We start from the raw sequence: 24,201 nt of genomic DNA on the forward strand, positions 1-24,201 counted from the left end.
GCGGAAAAGGTTCTTAGCAGCTTGGGGATGTGTATTGAGGCAGGATGGAATCGGTGGATTGAGCGTTCGATTCGAGGATGAAGTCGCTTCGTAGTCTTTTAAAAATTATGCTTTATATGTATTTTTCGCACTTAATTTTGTAACCCATTTATTTAAAGTTATGTTATGTTTTTATTTTAAAAATAAAGGGATCCCATATCCTACTTTAAATTTTATATAGTTTAACATTTGTTTTACAAGTTTTAATGAAGTTATGATTATTTCACTTGTGAGTTTTCTTAAAATTAGTATAGTAGTTTCTAATGGTCCAAGTATAGATTATTTGGGTCGTTACAATGTATTTGCACATTCTGATTGAATGTGACCAAATCCTTCACATTCCCTGCATTGAAAACATTTTTTATTATTAGGAAAATAGGGATTTGAAGATGTATTACCTTTAGAGAAATTCTTTTTGTAGCCCAATTTTTTCATAGATTTTTGAAAATTTCTTGTCAATAGGGCCAACTCATCATCATCTTCATCCTCAGAACTTACCTTCTCAAAAAAATTCAAAGCAATAGATTTTTCTTTTTCTTTTACCTTGGTCGGTTTTTCTTTTTGTCTGATTTGCTGATTCAGTTCAAAGGTTCGAAGTGAACCCATTAGTTCTTCTACCTTCATAGTATTCAAATCTTTGACTTCCTCCATAACCATTAGCTTGGTGCTAAACCTGTCAAGTAAGACACGAATTTTTTTTTTGAACTAAAACAGATTCTTCTAATTTTTCTCCTAAGGCAAAAAATTCGTTAGCAATATCAGATAATCTTTCATAAAATTCAGTAAGAGTTTTAGTCTCAAACATCCTAAGTGTAACGTCCCTAAGGTAGGGTACGTTCGCCACATACTCGTAATTCTAGAGTTTACGAGTATGTTAGGCACTTGACCAAAAGAATTAAATAAAATGATACGAAGAAATACAGAAAAATTTAAAACTTTTATATAAACTTATTAGTAGAAATTATTACACGTATGAATACTTTAAATTTAAGGCAGCCCTATGAAAATTCTAAACCATTATTGCATTGCTACTGAGTCCGTGCTCCACAAGTTGCTCAATAGCTAAAGCCACACCTGGGAAAATGTTGGAAAATAACATAATGAGCTAACGCTCAGTAAGCAAATCTCATGCATACACATACACATGAATGTCGTGAGTTTGTAGTGCACATATACTAATATGCTGACTTATATACTTATGCATTTCATTTATTGCTCATGCACTTTCAAACTTTACTTTTATGCTATTTCTTTTAGTTTCACATTTTTATGGGCCCAATATCACTTGTGCACACTGTTTGATTCGGCCAATGCCTGCAGGGCTTGTTACACATATCATATAGAATCCCATGGGTTCTCCTCCGGCTAGCCATCATCACAGCTAAGCTTATCATAACACTCATTTCATCGTTGCCATAGCTGCCATACTTATTACACATATGGAGGAGAAAGACGGAAACATGGCAAACATATCTGAATGGTCAACTCTGACCTAGCCCACACTAGTGGGCAGCCACTATAAGTCTATAGACTTCCGTCTTCTTTACTGAACTTACTTGATTGCTTCATCAAAACAGTGGCACCCTTTTTAAACATCTTATTATCACTTTGCTTAAGCCTTGTGTCATTAAAATGTTCACTTCACATAAGCCATTTCAAGGCATTTCACAATTTTCCTCATATTTATATGCATGGTCTTATATCATATAATAATGTATCACGTAACTGTACATGCCATGCATACATGCTGATGCTGAAATGTCAATGTTCATGTTCATGATTCATGTTTGATGGTATTCAATCAAGGCATTGTATCACATCTCATATAACTCAAAACATCTTTAGTCATAATACATGAAGCTTTGGGTTGGTGGCGTTGTTATACCTTAACGTAGAGCTATGGCTCAGGTCTAAGGTTTCCAGCCTAAGAACTTAAACGCTTCATATATCATAACATATAACAAATCATGAACATAAAGTAATCCACATATCCATCAACATAAGAACACATACTTGCACATAATTCTTAACCAAGTAAGACATATTTCACATATCACGGAATTCATCAATTACATATCACACAACACCCTTATGGTGTTCATATAACCATTCTTCACATACTTATCATATGCATCATCATCATACCATACTTAACTCATCAGATGTACACAATCAATGTAGTCATGCATCTTACACTTAAGCACAAAATGTGAGATTTACTTACCTTAGGTCCTTAGCTTATTTTAAAATTGCTCAGCAAGAGTCAATCAATCAAATCCATACAAATCCTATTCAAGGCACATCATTTATTAAATTCTATCAAAATCGTAAATATACACTATTGATAGTGTATATTAACAATACCATAAACTATATGAATGATAATAATAATTATTATCAACGTAATACAAATAACTCTTCATATAAAACATTGCTCATTTAATAATGTACTCTCATGATAATAATAATAATAATAACAAAAACAACAACAATAATAATTATCATCTATAAATAAACTTATTTCAATAATAATAACAAAATACCCCAATAACAATACATATATGAATGTATATATATATTCAAATAGTCATTTTATAAAAGAAATCATATTTTTAACATAAAATTGTAATAATCAATATAATGATAATAATATAAATATAAATATTTATATTATTATTAATTAGTCATAATATCAATTCCAGTGATATAATAAATATACTTTCTCCAAAATTCACTGGTCTTACAAATATCAATAACTGTAAGAAACTAATATTTGATATTATTTTAATATTCAAATATTAATAAAAATATTAATATACAATAATAATGGTTAAATGATAGGTTTACTATAAATCACACTTTTCATATATATATATATATATGAATCTATATTCTTGATTTACTTAACAAAACAATAACAATAATAATTAAAATTAATTAATCATAATAATTTCCATATTAATGGAAAATCAATTAAATATGTATTTTTATAATTTATTTAATATTTTCTAGAAAATTGAACAGCACAACGGCTATAAAGTGGACAATTCCAAAATTAAAACCTGTATAAAAAATACATATAATCCCAGACAGCCAGTATAATTACAGAAAAAATATTCCATATATCAAGAATATATAATTATATACTATAAATACACATAATAACAATTATTCTAATCAATCACAATTAAATCACAATATATAGGTCAAAGAAATTATACCAAAGTGATCGGGTTCCCCAACAAGTCAAACGATGATTTTCTGAGACTCAAAACGTACTTCAAAACGTACTTCAAAACCTCGAACACTAAGTTTCGACCATTGGTCTACGGTGGATCGCGGTAGCTCGTGGTGGGCCCACCACCCAACTATGGTAGATGTAGGAACCAGTTATTGGGTTTTGAAGCCCACAACACGAGGAACACGATGGTGGTGACGGATTGGCAAACGAATGCTCGAGGTGGCCGAATCGCAACTTTGAAGTCGCGGGGTGGCCAAACTTAAATCGACCAGTTGAGGTGTTTAATCGGCGAGTGAGCTCTAGATTCTCGCGTGGTCGATAGTTCGGAGACCTCTGAATCCAACGGTCCAGCGCGTGGCTATAAACGGTGATCGCCGGTGGACGTTCGGTGGTCGGGCAGACGCACGCACGCGAGAGAGAGAGAGAGAGAGAGAGAGAGAGAGAGAGAGAGAGAGAGAGAGAGAGAGAGAGAGAGAGAGAGGGGCTCGGGTAAAAAGAAAGGCTGAAGCCTTTTCTTTTCTTATTTTTTTAAATTTATTTTTAAAATTACACTTGGACCCAAAATACTAAAATTCTTTTCAAATAAGCCCTTTAGCAAAACTTTCTTAATTTTATAAAAATCCCCAATTAAAATTATATGACATTTGGGTCCAATATTTGACTACTCAAGTTTCTCTCTCTTTAATCTCATTAAAAACATAAAATCATATTTTAAACACTATTTTTCCATTACTATTTCTTAAATTTGTAAACTTGTACATTTTATGTATTAAAACTCTGATTTATAATAAATAAATGTATTATGAAAATGTTGGATATTACACTAAGATCCTCAAATTTTGTTTGCAACATAATGGACCTAGAATGCTTGACATCAACTGCTCCTTCAAATTGAGTTTGAAGAATTTACCAAGCTTCTTTGGCCGAATCACAAGAGAATATGAGTTTAATATATCCTTCGCCAACACCATTGAATAAGGCATGCAAGGCCTTGTTATTGTAACTAGATAGTAAATCATCAGTTGTTGACCAATTTAACTCAAATTTTACCGTTGTTTCTCCAGTTTTTTCATCAACTTCTATTGGTGCTGACCAGCCTCTCAAAATAATTCTCCATGCCTTCTCATCTTGAGATTTGATGAAGGCTTTCATCCTAACTTTCCAGTAAGGATAATTTGAATCATTAAGCAATGGTGGTCGAGTTATAGAACTTCCTTCTGCAAAAAACGACATGTTGCAAACATAAATACAAATAAACGGATGGAAAAACACAAGATCTCACTAAAAGTTTAGTGAACCACTCTGATACCAATTGAAATCCCATTTTTTAAGATTACCAACTGAATTTAACAAAAAATTTAATTAATGCAGAATAGTTAAACAATTGTTTGAACCGACAGATATTATGATGTATCAAGACAGATTGCCGATGAATCAGAAAACCTAGTCCACGGGGCCATGCCCAGAGATAAAATCAATTAGTAAAGTCTCAAGAGTACAAAAAACAATTGATTTATACAAGTATAGACTCCCTCTAAAACTTTGTCACAACCTTGAAGTACTCCACTTTAATAATATGATTTTGACAATCACCAAGAGCACAAAATCCCTTATGATCTTGATGAGTGCTTATTTCATCCTGAAGTAAGGCTTATGGAAATCTTCTCCCGAAGACTTGTATGTGACGTACACAAGCTTTATAACCTGTTCAAGAATAAACAACACAATGCACAAACAAACAAACAAACAAAGAGATAATATAACAAGAACTACTCTTTACAAATAAAATAACTCTTCAAAAGCATAAAGCGCTAGAAATGGTGAAGATTAAGAATGGCTGCTGCTTAGGTCTAGCATTTATAGAGTTCTAGAAACCCCTAAGCCACCCAATCTCTTTAATGACCTAAATCAGAACAAATCGAGAAGTTACTCAAAATAACTTCTCATTTCATTTACTGCAGGAATTTCCAGATGTGACAGACAACCATTCTGTAGTATTAGAAATGGACGAACTTGGTCTTAAAACCCAGCTAAGTTCATTTCAAAATTTCCTTCCTTTGGGCACAAGCTTCATATTTCCTTATTTTAGAGAGATAAATCAAGGAAAAATATACAGAGAATAATTCTTTAATACACATACTCATTATAGACAAGGTCACCATAAATATTTAAGGAAACTTGACTATATATAAAATGCATTTAGTAAAAAATTGATTCTTACTAAAATGAGACACATTCACACTTAAATGCCCAATATATAATTTCAAAAAATACCATTTAAATAATAAAATATATTTATTTAAAAATGTTAGCCAATAATAGGATTTTACATCTTAAAACATATAAAAGTACTTAACATAAAATTTACTTTTGCTTGTGCAAAAAACACATCGGTGAAAGTAATTAATCAACGAATTTTCATCCATTGATTAATTATCTTCATCGTTATTTGCTTAGAGTTTATAGTTTTTAATTATTTTTGTTTCGTAGTTTTTATGTTATGTTTTAGTTTACTCTTATCGACAATCTTTCTTTAGCCAAATAGAGATTAAGAATTAGCTATTGGTACTTAGTAATTCAATTTTCGTGGGATGATACTCGTGCTTTTGCACTTTATTACTTGAAACGATACGTATACTTGCGTTATCAATTTTATGTAACATGCTCCAACATTTCATCTTCGATATTGTGAATTGAATAACAACCATTGTTTTGCCAGCTCTAATCTTTCATTTCTTTAGAGTGGCAACATCCTCTGGTAGTGTGACCTTATTACCTCCAACGATTTCTCACAAGTCTTGACTTTGGAGATTTGCCTCCATATGCATCGGTCGCGTGTTGTAATTTCGAATATTGTTAAGTTTATTAATACCACTAAACACTTGAAAGGTCACCTATCGTGGCTTGGCTAAAATTCCATCTTTACCAAGCAAGCTTGATTTTGACAACAAGCTATATAGTACTAAACCATACTCGATCTTTCCAAGAAACTCATTAAATTATTCGACTTGGCTCTGATATCACTTGTTGAACACCACAACATGTCAAAATCAATGTAAGTACATTATTAGATAAAACATAATTACACCAAGACTTAGACACAACACTTGAGCACGACGCACACCAAGCATTTACACGCTTACTTTTGAGCACACAATATATAATTTCTCTCCCACACTCATTTTAGACATATTTATATAACACTTAACACACACTTGCTCACACTTATTTGAGATATATTTATATACTTAAAACTCACTTTAACTCGCACTGTTTGGGACACACATGCAAGGGACCAAGTCCCTTATATATACTACTCGAAGTTGGCTATATTAACCGATTATAATATACCAGAAAATTCTAGCAATTTTTCTTACCAAAAAAACTTTGGAAGCTTCTACAAAACTCTGACATTTTTTTAGATAATTTTTAAGCAATTAATATTACAATGAGCTTGACCCAAAATGCTAGAAACATCTAGATATTATATAACAATTCTAGGAGATTTTAGAGACTTATAAAGTAGGTGGAGACTTTTCAACATTAGCTACCATTTTTGCTTTAAAAAAACGCTAAAATAAACTATTAACAAAAGAATGAAAATAAACAGTGGTGTGTGTAATGAGCATTGAATCTACAGAAAGGAAGTTTGGGTATTTTATCGAGATAAAAAAAATTGCGAGGTCAAATTAATTACTTGGGACATACCATGTTTGAGTACAAAATTGTTGTGTCCTTGAGATTAGCATCAGCCTCATTCACAGCATTGCAACAACACTTGATACAAATATGAAACATAAGAAAAACTATTTAAATATTCAAATCTTATAATTCTAATGTACCTTCATATGTTTAAATATTATTTCCAAACAGTATTAAGAAAAATTAAATTTTTCATCTTCTAGTTCATCACCATGTATAAAAGAAAATATATTAACAAATACAACATTTAATTACTCATTATAAATAAATGACAAAAATAAGAAAATATATGTTTTTTTCTGAATAAATAAGAGAATTGTTAGTGCCTAATATTCAAATAAGTAGGATGAGTATAACTAGAGAATCATGGCTGCCACCCAATGTGTTGTTTAACATTTTAGCTAGCAACACTCAATAAATAAGAAGAGATATAAAAGTTGGTAAAACGTTATAAAATTCCTCAGCTCTCTCTCTCTCTTCTGGATTGCCGTAACTAAGTCACTACTCCTGCCTCCAGCGTATCAAGGCTTCCAAGCTTTGAGGTCCGCCTCTCTTTTCTCTCTTCTCTCTCTACCTCACCTGTAAGTGCCTGCCCCTTTTGTTATATGTATAGCATTTTGTTATCTCAGGAGCAATTTGTCGAACATTAACGGTGCATTGAGACTTTTCGCAAGTGTCTGGAAGTTGCTATCTTTACTGATTTTGTTCTGTTCGATTGCTAGTTCTTTTTATGGGTCTGTCAGCAGTTTGCTCTCCGGCTACGTATTGTAGTAGTTTCAGTTACATTTGTGCTTTTGCAGAGACTGTAGGAGCTGTTTCGTGTCATAGAGAGTCATTTAAAGAAAGAAACTTTGGGAATTTAAAGGTTTGTGCTTATGGGTACTTGGGAAGTAGGTTGACATTGAGGAGAAAACGAATGGGCTTATGTGGGTTTGTTATGAAAACCCCAGAGGAAGGGGAGGAATGGGCAAAGGAGAAGAATAAAGTTGTGACATTTTCAGATGAGGTTATGAGGGTTCTTAAGTCTACGACGGACCCAAATTATGCTTTTTCATATTTTATGGTTGTTGCTGGGTTACCTTATGTTGTTCACACCACTGAAACCTGCAATTACATGCTTGAAGTCTTGATGACTTATAAGAGGGTGGAGGATATGACTGCTGTTTTTGATTTCATGCAAAAGAAATTCGTTTACCTAAATTTGAACACTTATCTTGCTATATTTAAAAGTCTTGACATCAGGGGTGGAATTCGAGAAGCACCAACTGCGCTTGAGAAGATGAGAAAAGCTGGGTTTGTTTTGAATGCATGTTCGTATAATGGGTTGATTTATTTTCTTCTCCAGTCAAAGTTTTGTAGGGAGGCGTTGGAGGTTTACAACAGAATGGTCATAGAAGGAATGAAGCCAGGCTTGAAGACTTATTCAGGACTTATGGTAGCGTTTGGAAATTGCAGGGATTCTCAAACTGTAATGGGTCTGTTAAAAGAGATGGAACATTTGGGATTGAGGCCTGATACTCATATATTTACCATATGCATTAGAATTCTTGGAAGGGCCGGGAAAATTGATGAGGCTTATGATGTATTCAAGAGAATGGACAAAGAGGGATGCGGGCCAAATGTTATTACTTATACTGTTCTCATTGATGCTCTCTGTAAAGCTGGTAAACTTGATATTGCAAAGGCTTTGTTTGTAAAGATGAAAGCTAGCAACACTCACAAACCTAATCGTGTAACTTACATTACTTTGTTGGACAAATTAAGTTATTGTGGAGAGCTGGAAACATTCAAAGAAATTTGGGATGAAATGGAAGCTGATGGTTTTGCTCATGATGTGGTTACATTCACCATTCTTATTAAAGCTTTATGCAAAGCAGACAATGTTGATAAAGCATTTGATACTCTGGGTGTCATGAAGGAGAAAGGGATCTCACCAAATCTTCTTACTTACAACACTTTGATTGGGGGACTATCAAAGGCAGGTAGATTGGATAAGGCTCTAAAACTTTTCAGTAAGATGAAATCCTTGAGTGTCAAGCCCAATTCAGTTACATATAGTATTCTCATTTTCGGTTTAGCGAAATTTAATAGTGTGGATGCAGCTATCGATTTTTACTATGATCATGTAGGTTGTGATTTTTCCCCCATTCCTCATACATACAGCCCACTCATTGATGGACTTTGTAAGTCGGGAAGACATGAAGAAGCAATGCTTTTCTTTGAGGAGATGGCAGAATATGGATGCAAACCTAACTTTGTGATTTTCAATATTCTTATAAATGGGTTTGGGAAAACAGGAGATGTGGAAACTGCCTGTCAGTTGTTTAAAAGAATGGTTAAAGAAGGAATAACACCAGACTTGAAGACTTACACAATTCTACTGGAACCTTTATGCCGTTTAGGAAAAATTGATGATGCTGTGTATTACTTTGAAGAACTAAAGAAGACTGGCCTTAGTCCTGATATAATTTGCTATAACCATTTGATTTACGCACTTGGAAGATCAAGGAGGGTAGAAGAAGCTTTATCTCTATACACTGAAATGCAGAGCAGAGGAATTCTTCCTGATCTTTGCACGTACAACAATCTAATTCTCAGTCTTGGGATTGTGGGAATGGTTGAGCAAGCAGTGAGTATGTATGAAGAGCTACAACATAAGGGTTTTGAACCTAATGTTTCCACCTACAATGCTCTCATTCGAGCCTGCAGCTTGTCAGGGAATCCAGATCATGCTTATGCAGTTTATGAGAAAATGATAGTTGATGGCTGCAACCCGAATGAAGAGACGTTTAAACAACTTCCTATTCGAACTTGAGTACTTCGTTTCATTTAAATACAAATGGATCAATAGACATTTCTTGGAATTTTCTTGAAGGTATAAGCCCTTCGAATAACTTTATTTACAACACTTAGATTTAGAGATTTTTGCCTATGATTTCAGTATGTTCTACTCAATGAACACTTTCTTCTCTGAAACTGTGTTTGGATGTAGATTTTCCTTTAAGAAAGATCTTATTTCAGATTGTTCTATGAACTTACCATTTTCAGGACCAAATGGTTGGAGGGATGGCTAAGTGATTATCTGTTCATATGCATATTGGAACTCCGACAAGTTCAGTGGTGAAGGGTTGCATATGTACTTTTGATTAAATATTTGAGTTCTAAAGAGGCTGAAGGATCCTCTCTCTTTGAGAACTCTAAGCTCTATCTCATTAACGCAATAACTCTCATTGGCTTAGCAGCTTCTCCAGCATCCTCCTCCGGTGATCTGTCTTGTCTGGTCGGCTGTCTCATATTCGCACTCTTTCTTGGAGTCATTCTCTCTCCAATATTGGTAAATTTTAGCTCTCTCTCTATCTCACTCTGTAGCTTTTATTCTCTGACTTATTTTCTTTTTTTGGGTTTATGTTATAATTTTTATTGTGGATTTCACCTAAATCAGCAGCTTATGTTTTTTAGGTATTGGATTCTAAGGAGTAATTTTAATATTTTCACCAAATCAGCAGCATATGGATTTTTCACATCCCTCTGTGCTGCTGCTGTCCCCAAATGTAAAAGAGAATGCTAAAAGGCACGACACTTGCTTGGTAGCATTGCTCGAAAATTGTTTTACATTAAGAAGCATATCTGGAATTTGATATAATGCTTTTTCCATGTTGCATTTACATTTTGATAGTGATGTTTATTCTTACACTGAACAAACATTATTTAATCTATTTGTTTTAAAGGTTCTTTCATTTGGTTGGAGTTGGCTATGGTATGAGCAAGAGTGCAGTAACTTTGCAGGTAGTATTATGACCCCATTTAATTCTAAGTTGCTTGTCTATGATATAATTTACTTTTTGATATCAGATTTGAGCATTCTCTGTTATTTGCTCTCATTTAGATTTGAGAAATTGAATTGATTCTCATCTCATTTTGATTTTGCTATGATTGATTCTTAGGCACAATTTGAAACTTTATAATCTGATCCAACTCTTGGAGTTCTCAGGTCTATCAATCTTGTGTCTATAATCAATTATAGATAATAGGGCTATGTTCTATTAACTAGATATCATGACAGTAGGAATATTGGAAGATGAGCGATATAAAAAAGCAGTTTAGATGTTGACTGTGAAATCTAAAGTTTGAAAAATAGAACTAATTTGATGTTCCCAATTCGGTCTCTATTTGTTTTAATATATATTTTTGTTTATTGTGATAATTATTATAGCGCAGTTGAAGTTGAGATGAAGTTATGGTGACTCCAAGATCGACCTTTCCCTTGATGCTGCGACAACTCCTGTTCAGCAATCACTGCTTTGGTCCTTCTATCAAATTGCACTCAGACTTGAATTGGTTTTACTAGTTATATGGTAATTATATTGAATAAACATGTGATTTATAAGTTAGTATTAGATTTTGGTTTAGTTCTTAAATTGTTTTATTTATCTTCTGCAGGGAGCAAATCAAGCTTTTTCAGCTGGTGGAGATTCGATATGTACAAATTAAAAGAATTCAACTCTGAACAATCATATATAAGTTCCTCTGTTTTTTCCATGCAGATGACTTTGCTTTTATGTGTGCATGTCTTCAGAAAGAAACAAAATCAGAAAGATGGAGGGAGAGAGAGAGAAAGAAAGAAATAGAATTTTATTGCATGTTTTTAATGTATATATAGCAACCAAGTTACCTTTGAGCTTTCTGGTGGCAAAGAGCCTGGAAGTGGTTCAATGTATTGGCTTTGCTATCACAGTCATATGTACAAGAAAACCCAGGTAACAAATTGGGACTGAACTATCCTTTGACAACCTGAAGTCACTTGGTCCTCCTTGTTGGCTTTGTTTTTTTCTTATATACATATCTATCACTGTGTAGGTGTGATATAATGTTCTGTGCTTCGTACCAATTTTCTTTGAGTTTCACATTGCAAATTACTTTTTAAAAAATATTTTTTTTCACTCTAGAAAAAAGTATCACGTTTTCTGCTGATTGTGCATCTCATATATATACATTCTGTTATAAGAATTTTTTTTATTGATAACAATGCTCCTATTAGTTGGCTTTAAATTAAATATTATAATTCAACCATTCTCTGTTTAGGGAAGTCATGGTTTGTGAAAGTCCGTTTTGTAAAGTCGTAATTTAAAATTTGTTTAAACAGAACAATACTCTGATAAATCAGAAATCAGAATATACACATAATAAGTAGAGAAAACTTAAAGATAGATATCATTTTTTATGTGATTTTAGTATCCTTGCCAATACTACTAGTCCAAGGGCGTGGAGGCGTAGACCCAGAGAAGAAAATTGATTAATAAAGTATCACAAACAGGTTTGACTTAAGCAAAAATACACTCCCTCTTATTATTTGCTGCGCTGCAATTTAAAAGTATTCACTCCATTTGATCTAATCTTTGTAAATTCACTAAGAGTTCAAAATTCATTCTTGCTTGTTGATGAATGCTCACTTCATCCCAAAGTGAGTCCTGGATGTATTTTCTTCCGAAGGTAGTGTGTCACTAATACTATACCAAAAACAACTAGTGAAAGTGAAACTATAACAACTAGTGAAAGTGAAACTATACCAATGAATTCCTTTCAAAGAACACAAAATGAAAAACTCTTCTCACTTATGATATATTATGAAACTAGAGAATAGAAGAGATAACATTTCAAAAAGCTAATGGTCTCTTATTTATAGACGAGAAAACCCACTGCTGTCATATTTTCAAAGATATCAAAAATTAAATGAGAATATTTGAAATCTTAAAAAATCTCGTACAACATAAATCCTGCAAGATTAGATACAAATTTTGTCAATGCATATCTAATTATGATGTTTCAAGATTAAATATTCCTGAACATAATTCAGTATAGGTTCAAACTCGTGAGGACCAAGATTTCAATCACTTGTTTGATTTCTTATCCCTGAAATTTAGGAATAAATAGACAAGGATCAAGTTGGAACGTTTTACAACAAAACTTATCTTTTTTGGAGATTTTCCATTTAAATATAATGAAGAATTAAAAGGAAAATAAACTATGATTTTCTCCAGCTTAAACACAGCAATATAAGCTAGCTCATACACGTTTTTATCACAGAAAAATAAGAAAATAATTAAAATATTTTTGTCTCTTAATTTGGCATTTAAGAGGATTTTACAGTTTGTAGAAAGGGTTTGTGCTTTTGAGTGGTACTCATGAAAGCTTTAATAAAAGCTCGGTGTAGTTTATTGTATCTATGTTGTCTTCACAGCTTTTGCAATTTGGTTGAATGAACTTATGTGATTTTCTTATTTTCTTTTGCAAGGCTATGTTGTTTTCAAATAATTGGTTCATAGGGCTTTTGTATGGCACTGTTTCTTATGCATGGTATCAGTTTCTTAATCGTTCTTGCCAAAGCCAACAGTGAGGATCCTAATGCTGAAGCGTTAAGGTGTAAATTTGTAGATGGATTTGATACTCATGCTCTATTAATTATAGGATATATAATTATTTGGTATCTTGTGTTTTATTGAAATACGAATTTAATACTCTATATTTTTAATAATATTTCTTTGGTATTTTGTAATTTGAAATTTTAAATATTTGATATCTTGAACTTAAATTTGAACAATAAAATATTATCAATATAACCAAGTTCTCATCAGTTATATGATACGAGTTTCAAATTAAAATTTAATTATTTAATTATATATAAATGTAGTTTGGTAATATTGATAATTTAAATACAAAGTAGCAAATCCGTAAGTATTTGATAAAAGAAAGAGTATCAAATGAATATTTTCCCTTAATTATATTTTGTGGCATTTTGACGGTGTGAGGTGAGTCTCTAGTTTCTCTCAGAAATATATGCCAAGCCGAATTTCGATTTATGTATATTAGATGGAGTAGCACCAAAAAGAAGACAATTTCTCGAGAATTTCTCAATCTCAAGTGCATAAAGAATCGTACTTTTCAGAACTTAACGAGCGGATTAAAACCAAAACAACTTGCTAAAACATGAAAGCAGAAAACAGAGCAGTGTAAAGGATTTATATATTTTTATATAGAAATTATCAAATTCATATTTTCAACCAAGTGAAAGATATTGAAGTTTAAATATCTCTCATTATGACAAAACAAATACAAACAAATTAGAGTCCACAGAGTATGCTGAACAGAAGCAGGAATCCAGCGCTCTCGAATTTGGATTCTCAAAGCAACCCTTTTCAGGCTCATGTTTCTATTGAGCCAAACCAATAAGAATTCTTTAAAATTGATCAAAAATAAAACAAACGAACTAAAAGAAAAGAAGAATTTTCGGTTAAATTGAGTGGTTAATAAGGGGCGCCGTGAATGAATGAATGAGTAAGTGCTAATATGTTGTTTTACTGTGTTGTGGGTTCCTTCTCCTAGAAAGGAATATAAAACTTAATTTGAGATCAATGAATACATGACTAGCAAGCTAGCACAAAGAATCAAATTCCATCCCTGTTCAATTAATACTTTTATTATGATGATAAGAGCAACTAGGAGAATATAGATTCCTTTTGTTGTTTATGTCTGAAACAGTTAGTTTTTACGTTGACTTTTTTCCCCTCCAACGTCAATTTTTCCTATATAAAAGTTAATAAGATCGTAACATTAATTAGTTTATATTCTTTTGTATATGAAATTAGCAGGTTTCTAATTCTAGAGAGGGGTACAATGGAAACACGTTGGTCGAGAAGGACAGTAATTCATCATGGCCAAAGCAGGTCTTGATAATCTGTAGTATAATCTCCCTGTTCGAGGGATAAAATTATTAGTTCTGCGAGTCTTATAATTATAGATTAAATTTCATTGCATACACTAAAATTAATGGCTTATTATTATTATCATAATGAATTGTTTTTCTTAATTCTCTCCCTTATCTACAATTGCATGCAGTTCACCATTACTACAAAGCTCTCCTAATTCCCCAGATCCATTCGTAATATTCGAAACGCAACAGTCGGTGTCGGTGACTCACTGGCCTAGGACGAGCAGCATGGCCCCTCCAAGGCAGTTCAGGAGACAACCATATTCCAGGTATTCAAGCACGCAGCACGGTTCATATTATTATTATTAAGAGATTTATAATGTGAATATATTCATCAGTTAAATTCGATGCATATACATACACGTTAATGTTCAAATATAATAGCTTATATTATCAAATATATCTACAATGATTGAGAGATAGCTATTTGTTTTGCTGGTAATTATATATTAACTGTTCATTTAACTATTATTGTTGATTATCATTCTCAAGTTCATCATTACTACCAAGCTTCGCTCCCTCGGCTCACTACGCATTCCTCGACACTACTGAGCAGCCGGCATTGGAGACTGGCCGGGCTGGGAATAGTAGTTGTGGTGTCCCTCTGCCGGGCTCGATTATCCGCTGGAATTGGCCAGTCCAGCAAACATCGTCACCACAATATGCCAGGTAAGGTATTCAACACTGCAAATCTAGCTAATCGATCTATCTTTTATTTTTATTATATATATATATTTATTAACTTATTATTAATTCCCCTGATATAAATTAAGTTGTTGTTTTCCTTTATTATATCTATTCTGCCCTACTGCAAATATGTATCCTGGCCGGCTCTACCACTGCCAACAATTAATGATCTTCTTCGCAAGGAAAATGTGAAAAGTATAATCGATTTATAATTATATATATAGACACAACTAAACTATATCATATGGAGTGTTAAATTTATACAATTAGTCTGCTATGATTACACCATTTAAAGTAAAAAACAGCAATAAAATAATAACCGCATAAATATATATATATTGTCACAGAAACAGAGGAAAAATCTATTCACGTTAAGGGCTACATATACACGCACACATATTTTTATATAGCATGTGTTAATAATGATATTAATCATCACACTATTAACTGTAGTAGTTTTCACACGTGCGCAGATTACTAACTCGGCAACTGTAGTAAAAACAACATAGGAAAGATATCAATTTTAAATAGTGTTGTTTTTTGTGAACAAGGACATCATATGATAATTAATTTGAATGTGAGACCTAGTATTAAATTATACCAATAAAGATATGCACTTTCTTGTTGTGGTGTTGGGCACTAATATTGCACCTTCGCAATATAAGCTCACGTATGCACGCGTATGCTTATTTGTCGCGTGCTTTGGTTCAAGTGTGTGTAACATACCACTATCTATTATACAATAGAATTCTATTGCATACAATATCCCTTTTAGCCAATGTTATATATACTTCTATCTAGAGCCCTTTATTATTCTTTTCTTTTCTTGCTCTGATTATTAGTACGCAGTGAAGTGACATTGAAACTACTGATAACTTATGTTGCTATTTAGTGATTGATCATAACATTTTAGTTTTTACCTACTCTGCATCCATATATGCAGTTGGCTACCACCGACCGCCCATCCTCAGAGGGCAATGGAACCAAGATCAGAGCCGTACGCAGAAGCAAGGAGCAGTCGTAGGAATCCCTCACTGAATCTCATCAGGAGAGACGTGTACACACCAAAGGAAAGTGATGGAAATGAAGACACAAAGAGTTGCACCGTTTGCTTAGAGGACTTTAGGGTTGGACAACAAGTGATGCTCACTCCTTGTGATCACATGTTTCATGAGGACTGCATTGTGCCGTGGGTGGAGAGAAGTGACCACTGTCCCGTTTGTAGGTCTACACTTTCAGCACCAACTAATAATTGAGGCGCATACTACTACAATTCATATCTAGCCAAGGAAAAGCAAATGGGGAAATTTGAAACATTTAATTACTTGATTGCTATTCATCTAGTCTAACAGCACATAAAGAGTTTCTCCAAAATAATGATTATTGAGCTGAGAAAGTTATAGCTGCCACCACTATTAATTAAAGGCGTGTTTTCACGAAGAAAGAAGCAGTACGTACTGTGAGGCAACGAGGGATTTTGATTAAAATTAATTGTTTCTATTTTCTTATCTAATAAATATATATAGTTTTTAAAGAAGATATAACAAAGACCATACTAAAAGAATTAATATCAATACGAGTTTAACTTTATTCCATGCATTGTCCTATAATTTTAGAGAATATATCAATGTAGTCTCTCTTCTTCTTTCAATGTGCTCCAAAAATTGTGGATTTTGATTTTTTTTTCTTGGGAAGTAATACTTGTTTTGCTTTTAAAATGAGAGGTGCTGAAAGAGCTAAAGTTTCGCAATTTATTAAATGTTTGATCAGGATTAATATGCTAAGTTTAATTACTATATATATATATACACACTGTATTTTTGAAGTGCTAGATATGCCTAAGTGAAAATCAAAATAATTGTGGTCTAAAAATTGAAAAATAGTAGTAACTAAAAGCACGCACGTATGTATCACCAGAAAACATATAACTAATTAAAAAGGTCACGCACGAAGCATAGTTCTGTTTGATGTACTTTCATTCTTCATATTTTCTTAACTTACAACTATAATATTCCCAAAGAATATTTATGCATTAACATACTCTTATACCGAGCGAGAAATCATGCACTTTTTTTTTTTTTAAAAGTACTACACTACAAAAATCAGGGCCTATACCGAGAACAAATGTCCTCGGTATAAGCCCAAATGTCCTCGGTATAACCTCTACCGAGACAATGTCGTCGGTAGAAAGTTATCGGTACATCCGCGTCGGTAAAACAAAACTTCTACCGACGACATTAAAAATGTTCTCGGTATAGGTTTTACCGAGGACATTGTCCTCGGTAGAAAGTGACAAAAGTCCTCGGTACAACCATCCCCAATTTGTCATCGTATTGGTATATACCGACATCTTAGTGGTATATACCGAGGACAATGTCCTCGGTATAGACTTTTCCCCAATTTTTTTTTTTTATATTTGTTATTCCCTTATTTATTTATTTATTTATTTTGAATTAAATATAAAAAAATAGAATAAACTTAAAACACTTATATTAAACATATAAATAAAAACATAAGAGCATGTTCGCTGAATCAAAATAAAGAATTTTCTTAAACATGATAATGTAATAGTCAATTGTAATAAAATTCATACATAAGTCCTACTGAGTCGGTGCTCCAACATCGGGATCATCGGGTGGTGGTGGGGCACATTGAGATCCCGGGGTGATACAATGAGTCCGGACATGCTCCTCTAACTGTCGAAGACGCTCTCTCATCTCAGACAACTCTTCATCTCTAGTTTGTGAAGGACGAAAATCAAATGGAGTTCGGCCCCTTATGTTAAGGATACGTCCATATCCTTTCTGGTGGCCCCGTCGTTTCCGAAGACAGTTTGTACCAAAGATATGTCTTCATCTTCAGGCGCACTCGAAACTGGTGTGGAACTCTCAGTATCAGTTGCCTGTGTCTGCTGTGTGTCGCGGTATGCACGCAATTCCTCCTGTGATACAATGTATAATGTAATTAAAATTTTGAAACAATTAAAAATTTGAAAAATGTTTAAAAAAACTTAACGTACCCAAGTATTTTTGGCTGTCTCTGTCACCCACCCTGTGCCTGATTTATGGTGAGTATCCATCTAGCTATCCGGGATGGACTCAAGTTGCCCAGTCTCTAAATTGCGCTGTCACGTACATATATTTTTATAAAATTAATAATTAAACGTAAATAAGAAAAATAAACTAAAAAATAATTAATTAACTAACCTTTTTATAGCGTAGGGCTTGGATTGACTGAGAACCTCCATAGCTAAGCTCTTTCAGTTTCCTTCTATTTTCCTTGTTGACCACAGAACGTTTCTGCAAAAAGTTATCGTTAGTAATATATTTAATTAAGATAGTTAATTTTAGCAAGAAATTAATACCGTAATTTCTGGGCGTCGGAAAATACATAAACTACTTACTTCCAAATGTGCAAGTATTCTTTCTTTCGAGGCATTTGGTACTGTCGAACAAGTAATCCGAGCTCTCTTGAGAAATTTGAGCTGTACTCTCCGATCTCTTTATATGTTCTCCCCCGCACATCCCACTCGAGAGGGAGAGGATGCCCCAACTGTTCCCTCTTTTCCCGCGTGTTCAATCCTTTATGGCGTCCACGTTTATTTGGAGGCGCTATTGTATGCAAATTCAATATTTTAAAATTAATATGGATTAATTGTTAAATTTTAAGGAGTATATCAATGTGTAAAGTATTACCTCGTTCACAATCAGCTGGGATATCTGACGGTCAAATTAATCCACGTGTGTGTCCTAATTCAGAGAGAGGCAAATGTAAGAGTCTTCAATGCTCACCCTCTCTAAACGGGTCTAAGGCTTCTTGTGATGAACACTAAAAAAATATAATATTATCACTAGGTGATAATAACACTATTATATCTTTGGTAATAATTTCTTATTACCAAAGAAAAAAACAAATAAAATTAAATATGTTTTTTTTTAATGTCTTATGCTCTTTGAAGTTAATTATGTTGTTTTATGATATCTAACTATAATATATTTCAATGTAAATATTATTAAAATTATTTAAATTTGACATATTAATTTGGTATTTATTAAATTACATATTTTACTTATGCTTTATTGAATTGTTTTATTAATTAAAACAAAATTTCTAAGATTTGTTTAAAATTTATTTATTTACTTTAGGATTTAATTATTACTTAAATTATTTAATTAATGTTTATTTTTATTAAAATTTAGTTGCATAATGTTAATGTTAATTTTTTTTAATCTTAATTTTAAAATATATTATTTATATAAAAAAAACATAAATTACTCAAAAATTGAAAAAATTAAAAAAAAAATACAGAAAAATTAAAAACAACTAACAAATATTATTAAAAACATATTTTTTTAATTTTAATTTTAATAATGATTAAAACTAACAAATATTAAATTTAATTTTTTTAATTTTAATAATGGTTTTCTAATAATATATTTGTTAATTTTATTTAATCAGAACTAACAAATATTATTTTTTTACATATTAATTTAGTATTTATTAAATTACATATTTTACTTATGCTTTATTGAATAGTTTTATTAATTTAAACAAAATTTCTAAGATTTGTTTAAAATTTATTTATTTACTTTAGGATTTAATTATTACTTAAATTATTTAATTAATGTTTATTTTTATTAAAATTTAGTTGCATAATGTTAATGTTAATTTTTTTTAATCTTAATTTTAAAATATATTATTTTACTTATCAATTCACTATTTATTAAATTAGAAATTTTATTGAGTACTTCTACTAATATTCACAATATCTCTAAATTTTACAATTCTATAGAAAAATTCGGCAGCATAATGACTATATTTTCATCTATCCCAAAATTTAAAATCCTGCAAATAAGACATAAAAAATATCCAGACCCAGATCATGCAGAGAGCATTACAAATACATTTTAAACGACTATATAATTTATAATTATTAGTCTAAATTTTATTAATTATTCAATTTTCTAACCAAAATATTAAAATTCTACTAAAAATTAACAACAACAAATTAATCATCAATATTCATAAAATTTGAATTTTTACTACTAACATAACCAAAAAAAATTAAAATTGACAACAACAACATACTAACATTACCACCAAAATTTTCAAATTAACACTCAAATATTTAATATATTTACTAATATGTTTAATACACATAAAATTCACCAAAACAACATAGAATTTATTTTAAAAAAAATACTAATTACTGATATAACAATTTTCTAATTCCTAATATCATTTTTACTAATACTTATTTTGAAAACCTAAAAATAAATACATTCTATCTAATATAATAATTTCAGATTTTTATTAAAATTAATATTATATTATTTATATAAAAAACATAAATTATTCAAAAATTGAAAAAAAATTAAAAAAAATACAGAAAAATTAAAAAAAACTTACCAATGCCTTCAATATCTTGCTAGCAATCTCTTTAGTCCAACAAAAACCGAATACCCAACCTTCAAACAAAAACTACAAAATATCATTATACAATTTCATAAATATATATATATATAAAATGAATAAATAAACCATACCTTCAACAAATACACAGAAATCCCTTCACCCTTGGCAATTTTGAGGCTTAAAACCGAGCTTTTTGGGAGGAAAACGGAGGAAAATGGCGGAGGGAGGCGGACGGCTCGGAGAAAACCGAGAGAAACCAGAGAGGAAGGAGAAGGGGCTTTGCGGCTGTGGGGTATATTTATAAACCCTCTACCGAGAACATGTTCTCGGTATAGATTCTCGGTATAGCAACTAAACCTATTCAAAACCGCGAAAATGTCCCGCGCATATGAAATGTCTATACCGAGGACATGTTGTCGGTATAGTGTTCTCGGTATAGAACCTTTTTTTTGTAGTGCTAGTTGTGTACTCTCTTTTAATATATTTTGCACCTACTTATAAAATCACTTAAAATTAATCTAAATTTAAAATAGGCATTTAAAAAAATGTCCATCTATTATGAGTAATATTAATAAGTTGCTATTTATTAATATTAATTTAAAGTTAAAGTTAGAATTTAAAACTTGATCCAACTTCAGAGTTTAGTTTATTGGAGAATATTTAATAGTTTTATATATTTATTTAATATATAAATTATTCAAATAAAAATATTTGAAACAGATAATAGAATAAAAAATAATAAAAATTAAATTATTAAAAATATTTAAAAGTAATATTTTTTATTTTAATAATTTTTTGTCAACATACTTCAATTATAAATTTTATCAAATACAATTATTATTTCCGATAAGTTATCACCTAAGTTGATCTATTTTATTCAGTTCTCTCTTCCATTTCGTGTAGGACATTAATTTTAACTCTTGCTTTCCATTTGTAGTTCAACGTTGAAGTTATACAAATACCTTAAAATAAGCATTTAACATGTGAATAATAGCGATAAATAACAATTTTGTTTTTTAAAGATATCAAATATTTGTATATATATAATACATGTATTTATACCTTTCTGATCAGTATAAACCAAACCTTAACCTAACTCTCACACTATCATATCCTCAAAAAAAAAAAAAAAAAAAAGCTACCATATAACGTAACATGGGCAGTACTACCAATAGAAAGTTGCTACTCTGGTCTTCGTCAATTACTATTCTCCTTTTTCTCCCATCTTTCTGCATATCTTTCTCCATAGATGACATATGCAGCCTCACGCAGCATTCGTCTTACTGCACCAAAACGCTCCCCAATAACACTTCCACCCATGATATTCACCACTACGGCCGATTTTCGGTCCAAACATCCTTGGTAAGGTCTCAGAGATTTCGTAACTCGGTTCAGAGGCGCATTATTCTTAGTTCTTCAGCTCACAACTGCACACAAGAGCCCATGGCAATCCGAGCTCTCGAGGATTGCCAGGAGCTTGTCTCTTCCAATGTCAACCTATTAGAAAGCTGTGTCGTTATGGTCAACGCAGCCAACCAGCTCCTTCCGATTAATCAAGCCGAAGACCTACGGGACTCGCTCAGCGCGGTCTTGACCAATCTCTACACATGCTTAGAGGGACTAGAATCCACGCCTACTGCTGAGACCATAAAAAACGACCTGTCGCAGATGATAAACGACGACGTTCAGCTTCACAGCATCTCGCTCGCTCTCTGCACTCAGGGTTGGGTTCCCAAAGATAAGAAGGACAGTAGTACTATGCCTACTACTCCACCATTGCCGCCGAGACAAGCCTGGTCGTCGTCTTTGCCGAGGTTCAGGCTAGTATCGGACAAGGCGAACCGGCAGGCTATTTTGGAGTCGGCTTTGAAAGGAGTAAAGGTGAGTGTTGACCATAATGGAGACGAGCAGGGGTCAATTACTATAAACGACTTCGTTGTAGTGAGCAAGGACGGGAGTTGGGACTTCACCAACATCACAGACGCCATTAACGCGGCGCCTAATAATTATAATGGCCGTGCTGCTGCTTCTGATGGTTACTTTTTGGTGTATGTGACAGCCGGCGTTTACGAAGAATACGTGGATGTAGGTAGGGAGAAGACTAACGTGTTCATGCTTGGAGATGGCATCGGCCAGACTATAATCTCTGGGAACCATAGTCACGCCGATGGATGGCCTACTTGGAGTTCTGCTACTCTTTGTAAGTATATACAAGTATATATAATTAAAAAATATATAATTTTTTAGTTAATTATACTAAATTTAAAAAAAATGATTGGATTTGAAAGCCACTTTCCCATTAATTAAAAAGAAAATTATCATTTTTTACCTTTGAAAAAATCTTGTAACCCCTTAAAAATGACTTCCTGCGTGGCAGTGTTGGCAGGTCAAGGTTTTCTGGGCGCGAACCTAACAGTCGTAAACACGGCCGGGCCGAACAAATCTCAGGCAGTGGCATTACGGAACAGTGCTGATTATTCGACATTTTACAGCTGCAGCTTCGAAGGGTATCAAGACACCCTATACATACATACTCACCGCCAGTTCTACAGAGACTGTGATATTTACGGAACTATAGATTACATCTTTGGCAACGGTTCCGCTGTGCTTCAAAACTGCAACATCTATGTCCGGAAGCCCCTCACCGGCCAATTCACTGTCATCACAACCCATGGCCGAACCGACCGCAACCAAAACACTGGCATCTCCATACAAAACTGCAACATTTTACCAACCCCCGACTTGGCCACCTCTAACGCTAGAGCCCTAGAAGGCAGAGAAACCAAGACTTATCTGGGGAGGCCGTGGAGGGATTACTGCCGAGTCATTTTTATGGAATGCTTCATGGACGAGTTCATCGACCCAGCTGGCTGGCACAGATGGAACGACAGTGATTTTGGTACACGCAATTCGTATTTGGCCGAGTTTGATAACTGGGGTGGCGGTTCATATACTACAAAGCGAGTCACGTGGCCAGCATTTCACCTCATCAACGCCGTGGAAGCTCAGGATTTTACTGTGTCGAGATTTATAAATGGTGATTTGTGGTTGCCGCAGACGCGAGTGCCTTATACTGCAGGATTAGTTTAGTTCATTTAAGTTTATATTATTATTATTATTATTATTATTGGGTGGAATCGCAAGCAACCACTTAATTTTTTTTTTTTTTACATTATAGGAACCACTTCATTTTGTGGTGGTTCAGTTTAAAACTATATCTCACTATTTAATAAATAATATTATTCATTATGTATCATACTATGAGACTTCATGTGGTCAACAGTTAATGGTAAGACTATACAATGAATATTATTTTATTGAGAATTGCTATCAAATTTTCCTTTTTATGGTC

At 32.7% G+C, this 24,201-nt stretch overlaps 4 protein-coding genes and 1 long non-coding RNA gene across 9 annotated transcripts; 4 read left to right on the plus strand and 1 right to left on the minus strand.

Annotated features, from left to right (window-relative positions):
• Positions 1-7,373: 7,373 nt before the first annotated feature.
• LOC133817340 (pentatricopeptide repeat-containing protein At4g31850, chloroplastic-like) lies at positions 7,374-11,855 on the plus strand. 5 transcript variants are annotated; one of them, XM_062249835.1, is made up of 6 exons: positions 7,375-7,563; positions 7,783-9,857; positions 10,031-10,316; positions 10,711-10,768; positions 11,196-11,337; positions 11,423-11,855. In XM_062249835.1, exon 2 carries the CDS (start codon positions 7,899-7,901, stop codon positions 9,795-9,797), a length of 1,899 nt encoding a protein of 632 aa, XP_062105819.1. In that variant the 5' UTR covers positions 7,375-7,563; positions 7,783-7,898; the 3' UTR covers positions 9,798-9,857; positions 10,031-10,316; positions 10,711-10,768; positions 11,196-11,337; positions 11,423-11,855. The 5 variants fall into 5 exon arrangements, with proteins under 5 accessions (XP_062105816.1, XP_062105817.1, XP_062105818.1 ...); XM_062249836.1 differs by having other exon boundaries at positions 7,383-7,524; XM_062249832.1 differs by having other exon boundaries at positions 7,374-9,857.
• Positions 11,856-14,612: 2,757 nt separating this feature from the next.
• Positions 14,613-17,029, plus strand: LOC133815849 (uncharacterized). Its single transcript, XM_062248636.1, has 4 exons — positions 14,613-14,703; positions 14,876-15,016; positions 15,240-15,416; positions 16,378-17,029. The coding sequence occupies exons 1-4, from the start codon at positions 14,654-14,656 to the stop codon at positions 16,688-16,690; spliced, it is 681 nt and encodes a 226-aa protein (XP_062104620.1). The 5' UTR covers positions 14,613-14,653; the 3' UTR covers positions 16,691-17,029.
• A 937-nt stretch (positions 17,030-17,966) lies between these two features.
• On the minus strand, positions 17,967-21,314 carry LOC133815850 (uncharacterized). Its single transcript, XR_009884861.1, has 7 exons — positions 20,981-21,314; positions 20,844-20,902; positions 19,130-19,183; positions 18,838-19,045; positions 18,641-18,733; positions 18,454-18,558; positions 17,967-18,375 (listed from the first exon to the last, which is right to left on the minus strand). It is a non-coding gene; the product is annotated as an uncharacterized LOC133815850 (long non-coding RNA).
• Positions 21,315-21,726: 412 nt separating this feature from the next.
• On the plus strand, positions 21,727-23,152 carry LOC133813938 (probable pectinesterase/pectinesterase inhibitor 7). Its single transcript, XM_062246965.1, has 2 exons — positions 21,727-23,063; positions 23,138-23,152. The coding sequence occupies exons 1-2, from the start codon at positions 22,005-22,007 to the stop codon at positions 23,150-23,152; spliced, it is 1,074 nt and encodes a 357-aa protein (XP_062102949.1). The 5' UTR covers positions 21,727-22,004.
• Positions 23,153-23,207: 55 nt separating this feature from the next.
• Positions 23,208-24,004, plus strand: LOC133813939 (probable pectinesterase/pectinesterase inhibitor 20). The gene has a single exon (XM_062246966.1). It carries the CDS (start codon positions 23,208-23,210, stop codon positions 23,937-23,939), a length of 732 nt encoding a protein of 243 aa, XP_062102950.1. The 3' UTR covers positions 23,940-24,004.
• Positions 24,005-24,201: the final 197 nt, after the last annotated feature.

This window comes from Humulus lupulus, chromosome 2, assembly GCF_963169125.1.
Source record: "Humulus lupulus chromosome 2, drHumLupu1.1, whole genome shotgun sequence".
Classification (NCBI taxonomy): Eukaryota; Viridiplantae; Streptophyta; class Magnoliopsida; order Rosales; family Cannabaceae; genus Humulus; species Humulus lupulus.

Excerpts from the sequence above, each read along its gene's own strand:
- LOC133813939 (XM_062246966.1), top strand. The coding sequence starts at position 23,208 with ATGACTTCCTGCGTGGCAGTGTTGGCAGGTCAAGGTTTTCTGGGCGCG.
- LOC133815849 (XM_062248636.1), top strand. The coding sequence starts at position 14,654 with ATGGAAACACGTTGGTCGAGAAGGACAGTAATTCATCATGGCCAAAGC. Across the intron at positions 14,704-14,875 it reads ATTCATCATGGCCAAAGCAG|TTCACCATTACTACAAAGCT; the intron begins GTCTTGATAATC and ends AATTGCATGCAG. Across the intron at positions 15,417-16,377 it reads TCGTCACCACAATATGCCAG|TTGGCTACCACCGACCGCCC; the intron begins GTAAGGTATTCA and ends CCATATATGCAG.
- LOC133813938 (XM_062246965.1), top strand. The coding sequence starts at position 22,005 with ATGGGCAGTACTACCAATAGAAAGTTGCTACTCTGGTCTTCGTCAATT.
- LOC133817340 (XM_062249832.1), top strand. The coding sequence starts at position 7,713 with ATGGGTCTGTCAGCAGTTTGCTCTCCGGCTACGTATTGTAGTAGTTTC.